The 15,740-nt window shown below is 47.7% G+C and overlaps 1 protein-coding gene across 1 annotated transcript in view; it reads left to right on the top strand.

Annotated features, from left to right (window-relative positions):
- st6galnac5a (ST6 (alpha-N-acetyl-neuraminyl-2,3-beta-galactosyl-1,3)-N-acetylgalactosaminide alpha-2,6-sialyltransferase 5a) overlaps nt 1–15,740 on the top strand; it is a 98,181-nt gene that overhangs the window by 62,641 nt on the left and 19,800 nt on the right. Inside the window, exon 3 of the mRNA XM_041841091.2 lies at nt 14,147–14,380. Coding sequence (XP_041697025.1) covers nt 14,147–14,380 — 234 coding nt within the window. The remainder of the gene's footprint in view (nt 1–14,146; nt 14,381–15,740) is intronic.

Raw genomic sequence — 15,740 nt, 5'->3', positions numbered from 1 at the left:
TCTCTCTCTCTCCCTGTCTCTCTCTCTCTGTCTCTCTCTCTCTCCCACTCTCTCTTTCGCTCTCCCTCTCTCTCTCCTCCCATCTCACCCTCTCTTTCTTTCTCTCTCTCTCTCTCCCCCTCTCTCCCTCTCTCTCTCTCTCGTTCTCCCCATCTCTCTCTTTCTCTCTCTCTCTCTCTTTCTTTCTGCTGTGTTGTGCTGCACTATAGCAGACTTTTCTAGATTGTTCTAGCTAAGTTTTTCTGAACCTTTTTGGTTGTTCTGGCCTGTTCTCACAATACTGTCATTACTGCAATTGGTGTTGGATTGACCCGACCTGACTCCTAACTAAGACAACTCATTCTACAAATGATTCATCTTTGTCCTCAGCAGAGTTGCTCCTCACAGACCTTTTGGGGCCATGTGCTCAGACAAACAAACAAATAACAAGTTTTCCGCAACTGCGGTCACAGACTGGTTGAGCAATTATTAGAAGAAGAGGTGAAAGCAGCACGATCTGATGAGGAAGTAATCAGCTAAACTGGAATAAATGCTGCACTAATTAACAATGACCAACACAATTAAAGTCAAAATAGAAGATTCTAAGAAATACTGTAGCCATTCCTATATCCAACCCAACTCTTTGTTGCCACTATCATGTATCCCAGTGGTTTTCAAACTTTTTGACCCGCGACCCCCAAAAAGGAGTACAAACTCGCAAGCCCCATGCGCACAATCTCTGCTCAAATGTAGCCTGTCATTACAGCCATAAACGGTGATGCATTTTCAAAACACAAGATAGGCTACATAAATCAATATTAACTAGGGATATACTGTATCAATATCAACTAGGTATATACTGTATCGATATCAACTAGGGATATACTGTATCGATATCAACTAGGGATATACTGTATCGATATCAACTAGGGATATACTGTATCGATATCAACTAGGGATATACTGTATCGGTATCAACTAGGGATATACTGTATCGGTATCAACTAGGGATATACTGTATCGATATCAACTAGGGATATACTGTATCGATATCGACTAGGGATATACTGTATCGATATCGACTAGGGATATACTGTATCGCTATCAACTAGGGATATACTGTATCGCTATCGACTAGGGATATACTGTATCGATATCAACTAGGGATATACTGTATCGATATCGACTGGGGATATACTGTATCGATATCAACTGGGGATACACTGTATCAATATCGACAAGGGATATACTGTATCGATATCAACTAGGGATATACTGTATCGATATCAACTAGGGATATGCTGTATCGATATCAACTGGGGATATACTGTATCGATATCAACTGGGGATATACTGTATCGATATCAACTGGGGATACACTGTATCGATATCAACTGGGGATACACTGTATCGATATCAACTAGGGATATACTGTATCGATATCAACTGGGGATACACTGTATCGATATCAACTGGGGATACACTGTATCGATATCAACTAGGGATATACTGTATCGATATCAACTGGGGATACACTGTATCAATATCAACTAGGGATATACTTTATCAATATCAACTGGGGATACACTGTATCGATATCAACTAGGGATATACTGTATCGATATCAACTGGGGATATACTGTATCGATATCAACTGGGGATATACTGTATCAATATCAACTGGGGATATACTGTATCAATATCAACTGGGGATCAACTGTATCAATATCAACTGGGGATACACTGTATCGATATCAACTAGGGATACACTGTATCAATATCAACTAGGGATGTACTGTATCAATATCAACTGGGGATACACTGTATCGATATCAACTAGGGATATACTGTATCGATATCAACTAGGGATATACTGTATCGATATCAACTAGGGATATACTGTATCGATATCGACTAGGGATATACTGTATCGATATCAACTAGGGATATACTGTATCGATATCAACTAGGGATATACTGTATCGATGTCAACTGGGGATACACTGTATCGATATCAACTGGGATACACTGTATCGATATCGACTAGGGATATACTGTATCGATATCGACTAGGGATATACTGTATCAATATCAACTAGGGATATACTGTATCAATATCAACTGGGGATATACTGTATCAATATCAACTAGGGATACACTGTATCGATATCAACTGGGGATACACTGTATCGATATCAACTGGGGATACACTGTATCGATATCAACTGGGGATATACTGTATCGATATCAACTAGGTATATACTGTATCGATATCAACTGGGGGATACACTGTATCAATATCAACTAGGGATATACTTTATCAATATCAACTGGGGATACACTGTATCGATATCAACTAGGGATATACTGTATCGATATCAACCGGGGATATACAGTATCGATATCAACTAGGGATATACTGTATCAATATCAACTGGGGATATACTGTATCAATATCAACTAGGGATCAACTGTATCAATATCAACTGGGGATACACTGTATCGATATCAACTAGGGATACACTGTATCAATATCGACTGGGGATATACTGTATCAATATCAACTGGGGATACACTGTATCGATATCAACTAGGGATACACTCTATCAATATCAACTAGGGATATACTGTATCAATATCAACTAGGGATATACTGTATCGATATCGACTAGGGATATACTGTATCAATATCAACTGTGGATACACTGTATCGATATCAACTAGGGATATTCTGTATCGATATCAACCAGGGATATACTGTATCAATATCAACTGGGGATACACTGTATCGATATCAACTAAGGATACACTGTATCAATATCAACTAGGGATATACTGTATCAATATCAACTCGGGATATACTGTATCAATATCAACTGGGGATACACTGTCTCGGGTAGAGGAGGTTGTAGGATCAGAAGGAGAGCACTGCCATCACTTTCGAGGGCAGCCTGCTTGCAGAGTGTTCATTGCCAGCTGGGTGCGTTGCCCGGTTCTTCCTCACAAATATCCTAATTAATTTGCCAGAATATGTTACATCTTCATCTCATAATATTGAAGGCAGTGTAACATTACAGCTGCTTATCTTTAGACAGTAGCCACCCAAACTAGGCCTGAAATATGAAAACGATCAATCAAATCACCAGGTAGGCTATTGTTCTGGCTAAAAAGAGTCAGTAGTAGAATTAAACTGTATTAGGCCTACTCTGTTGTTGCCAGGTAAAACTGGAGGAAATGAAACAAGTTCTTTCTGGTCACTAATCTGGATACGCCCACCTGTGCTCGCCAATGCTGATGACTGGTCATTGGTCAACATTCAGGACGCTCGTCCTTTTGGTTGTGAAGCACCGATGAGATGTTGTTGAGACTATAATTTAGTGCAGTGCAGGAGGCCTATGTTAGTGGTCAGATCCAATAGGCCTATGTTAGTGGTCAGGTCCAATAGGCCTATGTTAGTGGTCAGATCCAGGAGGCCTATGTTAGTGGTCAGATCCAATAGGCCTATGTTAGTGGCCAGATCCTATAGGCCTATGTTAGTGGTCAGATCCAGGAGGCCTATGTTAGTGGTCAGATCCAGGAGGCCTATGTTAGTGGTCAGATCCAATAGGCCTATGTTAGTGGTCAGATCCAATAGGCCTATGTTAGTGGTCAGATCCAGGAGGCCTATGTTAGTGGTCAGATCCAATAGGCCTATGTTAGTGGTCAGATCCAGGAGGCCTATGTTAGTGGTCAGATCCAATAGTCCTATGTTAGTGGTCAGATCCAGGAGGCCTATGTTAGTGGTCAGATCCAGGAGGCCTATGTTAGTGGTCAGATCCAATAGGCCTATGTTAGTGGTCAGATCCAGGAGGCCTATGTTAGTGGTCAGATCCAGGAGGCAAAGACACGAGTAGAAAATACACATGGTAGGTTATATATAGCCTATTAAAGAATGCATGAAAAAAAACTAAAAACACACATATATATATATGTATACATACAGTGAGGGAAAAAAGTATTTGATCCCCTGCTGATTTTGTACGTTTGCCCACTGACAAAGAAATGATCAGTCTATAATTTTAATGGTAGGTTTATTTGAACAGTGAGAGACAGAATAACAGCAAAAAAAATCCAGAAAAACGCATGTCAAAAATGTTATAAATTGATTTGCATTTTAATGAGGGAAATAAGTATTTGACCCCTCTGCAAAACATGACTTAGTACTTGGTGGCAAAACCCTTGTTGGCAATCACAGAGGTCAGACGTTTCTTGTAGTTGGCCACCAGGTTTGCACACATCTCAGGAGGGATTTTGTTCCACTCCTCTTTGCAGATCTTCTCCAAGTCATTAAGGTTTCGAGGCTGATGTTTGGCAACTCGAACCTTCAGCTCCCTCCACGAATTTCTATGGGATTAAGGTCTGGAGACTGGCTAGGCCACTCCAGGACCTTAATGTGCTTCTTCTTGAGCCACTCCTTTGTTGCCTTGGCCGTGTGTTTTGGGTCATTGTCATGCTGGAATACCCATCCACGACCCATTTTCAATGCCCTGGCTGAGGGAAGGAGGTTCTCACCCAAGATTTGACAGTACATGGCCCTGTCCATCGTCCCTTTGATGCGGTGAAGTTGTCCTGTCCCCTTAGCAGAGAAACACCCCCAAAGCATAATGTTTCCACCTCCATGTTTGACGGTGGGGATGGTGTTCTTGGGGTCATAGGCAGCATTCCTCCTCCTCCAAACACGGCGAGTTGAGTTGATGCCAAAGAGCTCCATTTTGGTCTCATCTGACCACAACACTATCACCCAGTTCTCCTCTGAATCATTCAGATGTTCATTGGCAAACTTCAGACGGGCATGTATATGTGCTTTCTTGAGCAGGGGGACCTTGCGGGCGCTGCAGGATTTCAGTCCTTTACGGCGTAGTGTGTTACCTATTGTTTTCTTGGTGACTATGGTCCCAGCTGCCTTGAGATCATTGACAAGATCCTCCCGTGTAGTTCTGGGCTGATTCCTCACCGTTCTCATGATCATTGCAACTCCACAAGGTGAGATATTGCATGGAGCCCCAGGCCGAGGGAGACTGACAGTCTTTTGTGTTTCTTCCATTTGCGAATAATCGCACCAACTGTTGTCACCTTCTCACCAAGCTGCTTGGCGAGGTCTTGTAGCCCATTCCAGCCTTGTGTATGTCTACAATCTTGTCCCTGACATCCTTGGAGAGCTCTTTGGTCTTGGCCATGGTGGAGAGTTTGGAATCTGATTGATTGATTGCTTCTGTGGACAGGTGTCTTTTATACAGGTAACTGAGATTAGGAGCACTCCCTTTAAGAGTGTGCTCCTAATCTCAGCTCGTTACCTGTATAAAAGACACCTGGGAGCCAGAAATCTTTCTGATTGAGAGGGGGTCAAATACTTATTTCCCTCATTAAAATGCAAATCAATTTAAAACATTTTTGACATGCGTTTTTCTGGATCTTTTTGTTGTTATTCTGTCTCTCACTGTTCAAATAAACCTACCATTAAAATTATAGACTGATCATTTCTTTGTCAGTGGGCAAACGTACAAAATCAGCAGGGGATCAAATACTTTTTTCCCTCACTGTATATATATACAGTGGGGAGAACAAGTATTTTATACACTGCCGATTTTGCAGGTTTTTCTACTTACAAAGCATGTAGAGGTCTGTAATTTTTATCATAGGTACACTTCAACTGTGAGAGACGGAATCTAAAACAAAAATCCAGAAAATCACATTGTATGATTTTTAAATAATTAATTTGCATTTTATTGCATGACATAAGTATTTGATCACCTACCAACCAGTAAGAATTCCGGCTCTCACAGACCTGTTAGTTTTTTCTTTAAGAAGCCCTCCTGTTCTCCACTCATTACCTGTATTAACTGCACCTGTTTGAACTCGTTACCTGTATAAAAGACACCTGTCCACACACTCAATCAAACAGACTCCAACCTCTCCACAATGGCCAAGACCAGAGAGCTGTGTAAGGACATCAGGGATACAATTGTAGACCTGCACAAGGCTGGGATGGGCTACAGGACAATAGGCAAGCAGCTTGGTGAGAAGGCAACAACTATTGGCGCAATTATTAGAAAATGGAAGAAGTTCAAGATGACGGTCAATCACCCTCGGTCTGGGGCTCCATGCAAGATCTCACCTCGTGGGGCATCAATGATCATGAGGAAGGTGAGGGATCAGCCCAGAACTACACGGCAGGACCTGGTCAATGACCATCTGGATGATCCAGAGGAGGAATGGGAGAAGGTCATGTGGTCTGATGAGACAAAAATAGAGCTTTTTGGTCTAAACTCCACTCGCCGTGTTTGGAGGAAGAAGAAGGATGAGTACAACCCCAAGAACACCATCCCAACCGTGAAGCATGGAGGTGGAAACATCATACTTTGGGGATGCTTTTCTGCAAAGGGGACAGGATGACTGCACCGTATTGAGGGGAGGATGGATGGGGCCATGTATCGCGAGATCTTGGCCAACAACCTCCTTCCCTCAGTAAGAGCATTGAAGATGGGTCGTGGCTGGGTCTTCCAGCATGACAACGACCCGAAACACACAGCCAGGGCAACTAAGGAGTGGCTCTGTAAGAAGCATCTCAAGGTCCTGGAGTGGCCTAGCCAGTCTCCAGACCTGAACCCAATAGAAAATCTTTGGAGGGAGCTGAAAGTCCGTATTGCCCAGCGACAGCCCCGAAACCTGAAGGATCTGGAGAAGGTCTGTATGGAGGAGTGGGCCAAAATCCCTGCTGCAGTGTGTGCAAACCTGGTCGAGACCTACAGGAAACGTATGTGCAAACAAAGGTTTCTGTACCACATATTAAGTTCTGCTTTTCTGATGTATCAAATACTTATGTGATGCAATAAAATGCAAATTAACAGGTGCAGTTAATACAGGTAATGAGTGGAGAACAGGAGGGCTTCTTAAAGAAAAACTAACAGGTCTGTGAGAGCCGGAATTCTTACTGGTTGGTAGGTGATCAAATACTTATGTCATGCAATAAAATGCAAATTAATTACTTAAAAATCATACAATGTGATTTTTCTGGATTTTTGCTTTAGATTCCGTCTCTCACAGTTGAAGTGTACCTATGATAAAAAGTACAGACCTCTACATGCTTTGTAAGTAGGAAAACCTGCAAAATCGGCAGTGTATCAAATACTTGTTCTCCCCACTGTATACTGAGTATACAATACACCTGCTCTTTCCTTGACAGACTGGCCAGGTGAAAGCTATGATCCCTTATTGATATCACATGTTACAACTTTTTGGATCATAACTGTTCAGGGGGCCCCACACAGCTACATCATACTGTTAATAATCAATCAATCAAATGTATTCATAAAGCCCTTTTTACATCAGCAGATGTCACAAAGTGCTATACAGAAACCCAGCCTAAAACCCCAAACAGCAAGCAATGCAGATGTAGAAGCACGGTGGCTAGGAAAAACTCCCTAGAAAGGCAGGAACCTAGGAAGAAACCTAGAGAGGAACCAGGCTCTGAGGGGTGGCCAGTCCTCTTCTGGCTGTGCTGGGTGGAGATTATAAGACTACATGGCCATTTGAGGCCAGATTGTTCTTCAAGATGTTCAAAAGTTCATAACACATCATAACTGTTCAGGGGGCCCCACACAGCTACATCATGCTTCGTTATTGTCATGCTGATTAGAATATGAGTAATTATCATATTGTTGCATGGGAGATATTTCAATGTTTCTACACCTGGTTTGCATATCATTGATTTAAAGAACGGAGTTTGGTTGTCCTGTCTCGGGGTGATCACACATGCAGACAGACCGGAAATTGAAAGGCTACTGCCCTCCAGACCTAGACACACACAGACATACACACACACACACACACACACACAAAGACGCATGCACGCTCACACGTGCACACACACAACACACACACACACTCTCTTTATCCAAATGACCAAGTCAAAGATCAGCCTTCTATAATGCCAGGAGATTTTACGGCAGTCGTTGGGAATAATTTTGCAGCAGTCGTTGGGAATATGTATTAAGAAAACAGTGCATTCAGAAAGTATTCAGACCACTTGACTTTTTCCACATTTTGTTACGTTACAGCCTTATTCTAAAATTGATACAATTGTTGTTGTTTTTCTCATCAATCTACACACAATACCCCATAATGACAAAGCAAAAACAGTTTTTTTAGAAATGTTTGCAAATATGAAAAACAGAAATACCTTATTTACATAAGTACTCAGTCCTTTTGCTATTAGACTCGAAATTGATCTCAGGTGCATCCTGTTTCCATTGATCATCCTTGAGATGTTTTTACAACTTGATTGGACTCCACCTGTGGTAAATTCAAATGATTTGACATGATTTGGAAAGGCACACACCTGTCTATATAAGGTCCCACAGTTGACAGTGCATGTCAGAGCAAAAACCAAGTCATGAGGTCGAAGGAATTGTCCGTAGGCACAGGTCTGGGGAAGGGTAACAAAACATTTCTGCAGCATTGAAGGTCCCCAAGAAAACAGTGGCCTCCATCATTCTTAAATGGAAGAAGTTTGGAACCACCAAGACTCTTCCTAGAGCTGGCCACCTGGCCAAACTGAGCAATCGGGGGAGAAGGGCCTTGGTCAGGGAGGTGACCAAGAACCCGATGGTCACTCTGACAGAGCTCCAGAGTTCCTCTGTGGAGATGAGAGAACCTTCCAGAAGGACAACCATCTCTGCAGCACTCCACCAATCAGGCTTTTATGGTAGAGTGGCCAGACGGAAGCCACTCCTCAGTAAAATGCACATGACAGCCCACTTGGAGTTTGCCAAAAGGCACCTAAAGGACTCTCAGACCATGAGAAACAAGATTCTCTGGTCTGATGAAACCAAGATTGAACTCTTTGGCCTGAATACCAAGCGTCACATATAGAGGAAACCAGGCACCGCTCATCACCTGGCCAATACCATCTCTACGGTGAAGCATGGTGGTGGCAGCATCATGCTGTGGGGATGTTTTTCAGCGGCAGGGACTGGGAGACTAGTCAGGATCGAGGGATACAGAGAGATCCTTGATGAAAACCTGCTCCAGAGCGAATGTTCACCTTCCAACAGGACAACGACCCTAAGCACACAGCAAGACAATACAGGAGTGGCTTCAGGACAAGTCTCTGAATGTCCTTGAGTGGCCCAGCCAGAGCCCGGACTTGAACCCGATTGAACATCTCTGGAGAGACCTGAAAATAGCTGTGCAGCGACGCTCCCCATCCAACCTGACAGAGCTTGAGAGGATCTGCAGAGAAGAATGGGAGAAACTCCCCAAATACAGGTGTGCCAAGCTTGTAGCGTCATACCCAAGAAGAATTGAGGCTGTAATCGCTGCCAAAGGTGCTTCAACAAAGTACTGAGGAAAGGGTCTGAATTCTTATGTAAATGTGATATTTCCATATTTGTGTAGATTTTTTAATTTTTTTACTAAAACAATTTAAACCCCTAATGTTCTATGTCAATATGGGGTATTGTGTGTAGATTGATGAGGAAAAACAATTTCCTCCATTTTAGAACAAGGCTGTAACGTAACAAAATGTGGAAAAAGTCAAGGGGTCTGAATACTTTCCGAATGTACTGTATTGGGACAGTGAGGCATTTTTCCTACTTTTGTCTCTGTACGCCAGCACTTTGGATTTGAAATCATACAATGATGAGTGTCAGTTTTAATTTGAGGGTATTTTCATCCATATCGGGTCAACCGTTTAGAAATTACAGCACTTTTTGTACTTAGCTTCCCCATTTTAGGGAACCAAAGTATTGGGACAATTCACTTATATGATATATTATAATAATAATATATGTTTATTAAAGTAGTCAAAAGTTTAGTATTTGGTCCCATATTCCTAGCACTCAATGATTATATCAAGCTTGTGACTGTCACGCCCTGGCTCGGGGGACTCTCGTATGTTGAGCCAGGGTGTTAGTTTCTATGTTTTGTTGTGGGTTCTAGGTTATTGTATTTCTTTGTTTGAGTGACTCCCAATCAGAGGTAACGAGTGTCAGCTGTTGGCTCGTTGTCTCTGATTGGGAGCCATATTTAACTATCTGTCTTTCACGTTGTGTTTGTGGTTTCTTGTTCATTTCGGTTTGTGTGAAACCGTGAGCGTCACGTTTTCGTTTGTGTTTTTGATCGTGTGATCATTTAGAGTAATAAAATATGTTCACCTTCAACGCTGCGCATTGGTCCTCTATGTTAGACGATCGTGACAGAAGAAACCACCAAGATGGGACCAAGCAGCGTGTTCAGGAGCCATCGCCAGGGAGATCCCTCACAGATCTCCTTCGCCTCCTGGACTGGGTCAAGCCGAGGGAGGAAGACAAGGGCTTGACATTATGGCAGAAGGGCGAGAAGCTGGCGAGGGATATGGAGACGTGGTCCACGGGTAGGAGAGACGCCCCGAAAATTTTTAGGGGGGGGCTCACGACGGCGGACCAGCAGGAGGCCGCGATAGAGCGGTCCAGTGGGTTGCCGGAGAAGGCCGCCGGGTTACGGGGGCCACTGGTAGAAGAGGGGATGGAAGGTGTGGAGGCACGGCGAGAGGTACTGGCGTGTGTTGCCAGTCCGGTCCGGCCCGTTCCAGATCCCGGTGTAGAGCCAGTGGTGTGTGTCCCCAGTACGGTCCGGTCTATTCCTGCTCCCCGCACCGAACCTGCGGTGCGCGTCGCCAGCCCAGTCCGGCCCATTCCTGCTCCCCGCATCAAGTCTGTGGTGCGTCTCGTCAGCCCGGCTCTGCCCGTTCCTGCTCCCCGCACCAGGTCTGTGGTGCGCGTCGCCAGCCCAGTCCGGCCCATTCCTGCTCCCCGCATCAAGCCTGTGGTGCGTCTCGTCAGCCCGGCTCTGCCCGTTCCTGCTCCCCGCACCAGGTCTGTGGTGCGCGTCGCCAGCCCGGTCCGGCCCATTCCTGCTCCCCGCGTCAAGTCTGTGGTGCGTCTCGTCAGCCCGGCTCTGCCCGTTCCTGCTCTCCGCACCAGGTCTGTGGTGCGCGTCGCCAGCCCGGTCCGGCCCATTCCTGCTCCCAGCACCAAGTCTGTGGGGCGGTTCGTCAGCCCTGTCCGGCCCGCTCCTGCTCCCCACACCAAGCCAGTGGTGTGCGTGCGTCAGTGCAGCACGGCCCGTGCCTGTTCCCCACACCAAGCCAGTGGTGTGCGTGCGTCGGTCCGGCACGGCACGTGCCTGTTCCACTGGAGCCGGATCCGCCGCCTGGCGGAGTGCCCACCCGGTCCCTCCCCTGTTGTGTTTCGTTGGCGCGGTCGGAGTCCGCGCCTTTAGGGGGTACTGTCACGCCCCTGGCTCGGGGGACTCTCGTATGTTGAGCCAGGGTGTTAGTTTCTATGTTTTGTTGTGGGTTCTAGGTTATTGTATTTCTTTGTTTGAGTGACTCCCAATCAGAGGTAACGAGTGTCAGCTGTTGGCTCGTTGTCTCTGATTGGGAGCCATATTTAACTATCTGTCTTTCACGTTGTGTTTGTGGTTTCTTGTTCATTTCGGTTTGTGTGAAACCGTAGACGTCACGTTTTCGTTTGTGTTTTTGATCGTGTGATCATTTAGAGTAATAAAATATGTTCACCTTCAACGCTGCGCATTGGTCCTCTATGTTAGACGATCGTGACAGTGACTCTATAAATGTGTTGGATGCATTTGCTGTTTGTTTTGGTTGTGTTTCTGATTATGTTGTGCCCAATAGAAATGAAAGGTAAATAATGTATTGTCATTTTGGAGTCACTTTTATTGTAAATAAGGATATAATATGTTTACACTTCTACATGAATGTGGATGCTACCATGGGTGAGAAAGTTACAGACGCACAAATATCATACCCCCCCAAGACATGCTAACTTCCCCTGTTATTGTAATGGTGAGAGGTTAGCATGTCTTGGGGTATGATATTTGTGAGTTTGTAACTTTCTCATTCATCATTCTTCACGATTCATTATTCTCTCCCTCTGGTCCCCGTCCTCTGGTCCCCTTCCTCTGGTCCCCTTCCTCTGGTCCTCTCCCTCTGGTCCTCTCCCTCTGGTCCTCTCCCTCTGGTCCTCTCCCTCTGGTGCTCTCCCTCTGGTCCCCTTCCTCTGGTCCCCTTCCTCTGGTCCCCTTCCTCTGGTCCTCTGGTCCCCTTCCTCTGGTCCTCTCCCTCTGGTCCTCTTCCTCTGGTCCCCTTCCTCTGGTGCTCTCCCTCTGGTGCTCTCCTTCTGGTCCCCTTCCTCTGGTCCCCTTCCTCTGGTCCCCTTCCTCTGGTCCTCTGGTCCCCTTCCTCTGGTCCTCTCCCTCTGGTCCTCTTCCTCTGGTCCCCTTCCTCTGGTGCTCTCCCTCTGGTGCTCTCCCTCTGGTCCCCTTCCTCTGGTCCTCTTCCTCTGGTCCCCTTCCTCTGGTCCTCTGGTCCCCTTCCTCTGGTGCTCTCCCTCTGGTGCTCTCCCTCTGGTCCCCTTCCTCTGGTCCCCTTCCTCTGGTCCTCTGGTCCCCTTCCTCTGGTCGCCTTCCTCTGGTCCTCTCCCTCTGGTCCTCTTCCTCTGGTCCCCTTCCTCTGGTGCTCTCCCTCTGGTCCTCTTCCTCTGGTCCCCTTCCTCTGGTCCTCTGGTCCCCTTCCTCTGGTGCTCTCCCTCTGGTGCTCTCCCTCTGGTCCTCTTCCTCTGGTCCCCTTCCTCTGGTGCTCTCCCTCTTGTCCCCTTCCTCTGGTCCCCTTCCTCTGGTGCTCTCCCTCTGGTCCTCTTCCTCTGGTCCCCTTCCTCTGGTCCTCTGGTCCCCTTCCTCTGGTCCTCTTCCTCTGGTCCCCTTCCTCTGGTCCCCTTCCTCTGGTCCTCTCCCTCTGGTCCTCTTCCTCTGGACCTCTCCCTCTGGTCCTCTTCTCCTCTTCCTCTGGTCCTCTCTCTCTGGTCCTCTCCCTCTGGTCCTCTTCTCCTCTTCCTCTTGTCCCCTTCCTCTGGTGCTCTCCTTCTGGTCCCCTTCCTCTGGTCCCCTTCCTCTGGTCCCCTTCCTCTGGTCCTCTTCCTCTGGACCTCTGGTCCTCTGGACCTCTGGTCCTCTTCCTCTGGTCCCCTTCCTCTGGTCCCCTTCCTCTGGTCCTCTGGTCCTCTTCCTCTGGACCTCTCCCTCTGGTCCTCTTCTCCTCTTCCTCTGGTCCTCTCTCTCTGGTCCTCTCCCTCTGGTCCTCTTCTCCTCTTCCTCTGGTCCTCTTCTCCTCTTCCTCTGGTCCTCTTCCTCTGGTCCTCTTCTCCTCTTCCTCTGGTCCTCTTCCTCTGGTCCCCTTCCTCTGGTCTTCTTCTCCTCTTCCTCTGGTCCTCATCCTCTGGTCCTCTTCCTCTAGTCCTCTTCCTCTGGTCCTCTCTCTCTGGTCTCTCTCTGGTCCTCTTCCTCTGGTCCTCTTCCTCTGGTCCTCTTCCTCTGGTCCTCTTCCTCTGGACCTCTCCCTCTGGACCTCTTCCTCTTCTCCTCTTCCTCTGGTCCTCTTCTCCTCTTCCTCTGGTCCTCTTCTCCCCTTCCTCTGGTCCTCTTCTCCTCTTCCTCTGGTCCTCTTCCTCTGGTCCTCTTGTCCTCTTCATCTGGTCCTCTTCCTCTGGTCCTCTTCTCCTCTTCCTCTGGTCCTCTTCCTCTGGTCCTCTCTCTCTGGTCCTCTTCCGCTTCTCCTCTTCCTCTGGTCCTCTTCCTCTGGTCCTCTTCTCCTCTTCCTCTGGTCCTCTTCCTCTGGTCCTCTTCTCCTCTTCCTCTGGTCCTCTTCCTCTGGTCCTCTTCTCCTCTTCCTCTGGTCCTCTTCCTCTGGTCCTCTTCTCCTCTTCCTCTGGTCCTCTCTCTCTCTGGTCCTCTTCCTCTGGTCCTCTTCCTCTTCTCCTCTTCCTCTGGTCCTCTTCCTCTGGTCCTCTACCTCTGGTCCTCTTCTCCTCTTCCTCTGGTCCTCTTCCTCTGGTCCTCTTCCTCTGGTCCTCTTCCTCTGGTCCTCTTCCTCTGGTCCTCTTCCTCTGTCCTCTTCTCCTCTTCCTCTGGTCCTCTTCCTCTGGTCCTCTTCTCCTCTTCCTCTGGTCCTCTCTCTCTCTGGTCCTCTTCCTCTGGTCCCATCCTCTTCTCCTCTTCCTCTGGTCCTCTTCCTCTTCTCCTCTTCCACTCCCCTTCCTCCCTCGCTCTACTAAAATAACTAAATCTCCCCCAGCCTCTGAAGATGCACTGCCATAGCTGTGCGTTGGTCACCAGCTCTGGTCACCTGATGGGTGGTGGTCGCGGCGAGGAGATTGACCGGGCAGAGTGTGTCATCCGTATGAACGACGCCCCCACGGCGCTGGGCTACGGGCGAGACGTCGGGCGCCGCACCTCGCTACGCGTCATCGCTCACTCCAGCATGCAGAGGGTCCTACGGAACCGCCACGAACTGCTCAACGCATCCCAGGTTAGATGATTCATCCCAGGTTAGATGATTCATCCCAGGTTAGATGATTCATCCCAGGTTAGATGATTCATCCCAGGTTAGATGATTCATCCCAGGTTAGATGATTCATCCCAGGTTAGATGATTCATCCCAGGTTAGATGATTCTCTGGGATTTCAAATGTGTGCCGATCTGGTTGAACAGCAACACTTTAGACTCCGAACTACACATATCCCGACGGGGGTACAAGTCCCGACCCGAACTACACATATCCCGACGGGGGTACAAGTCCCGACCCGAACTACACATATCCCGACGGGGGTACAAGTCCCGACCCGAACTACACATATCCCGACGGGGTACAAGTCCCGACCCGAACTACACATATCCCGACGGGGTACAAGTCCCGACCCGAACTACACATATCCCGGCGGGGGTACAAGTCCCGACCCGAACTACACATATCCCGACGGGGGTACAAGTCCCGACCCGAACTACACATATCCAGACGGGGGTACAAGTCCCGACCCGAACTACACATATCCCGACGGGGTTACAAGTCCCGACCGAACTACACATATCCCGACGGGGTACAAGTCCCGACCCGAACTACACATATCCAGACGGGGGTACAAGTCCCGACCCGAACTACACATATCCCGACGGGGTACAAGTCCCGACCCGAACTACACATATCCCGGCCGGGGTACAAGTCCCGACCCGAACTACACATATCCCGACGGGGGTACAAGTCCCGACCCGAACTACACATATCCAGACGGGGTACAAGTCCCGACCCGAACTACACATATCCCGACGGGGTTACAAGTCCCGACCCGAACTACACATATCCCGGCGGGGTACAAGTCCCGACCCGAACTACACATATCCAGACGGGGTACAAGTCCCGACCCGAACTACACATATCCCGGCGGGGGTACAAGTCCCGACCCGAACTACACATATCCCGACGGGGTACAAGTCCCGACCCGAACTACACATATCCCGGCGGGGTACAAGTCCCGACCCGAACTACACATATCCAGACGGGGTACAAGTCCCGACCCGAACTACACATATCCAGACGGGGGTACAAGTCCCGACCCGAACTACACATATCCCGACGGGGTACAAGTCCCGACCCGAACTACACATATCCCGACGGGGTACAAGTCCCGACCCGAACTACACATATCCCGGCGGGGTACAAGTCCCGACCCGAACTACACATATCCAGACGGGGTACAAGTCCCGACCGAACTACACATATCCCGACGGGGTTACAAGTCCCGACCCGAACTACACATATCCCGGCCGGGTACAAGTCCCGACCCGAACTACACATATCCAGACGGGGGTACAAGTCCCGACCCGAACTACAC

Source organism: Coregonus clupeaformis, chromosome 21, assembly GCF_020615455.1.
Source record: "Coregonus clupeaformis isolate EN_2021a chromosome 21, ASM2061545v1, whole genome shotgun sequence".
NCBI lineage: Eukaryota > Metazoa > Chordata > Actinopteri > Salmoniformes > Salmonidae > Coregonus > Coregonus clupeaformis.
The sequence above is the reverse complement of the archived record's forward strand: the minus strand, read 5'-3'. Positions and strand labels throughout refer to the sequence as shown.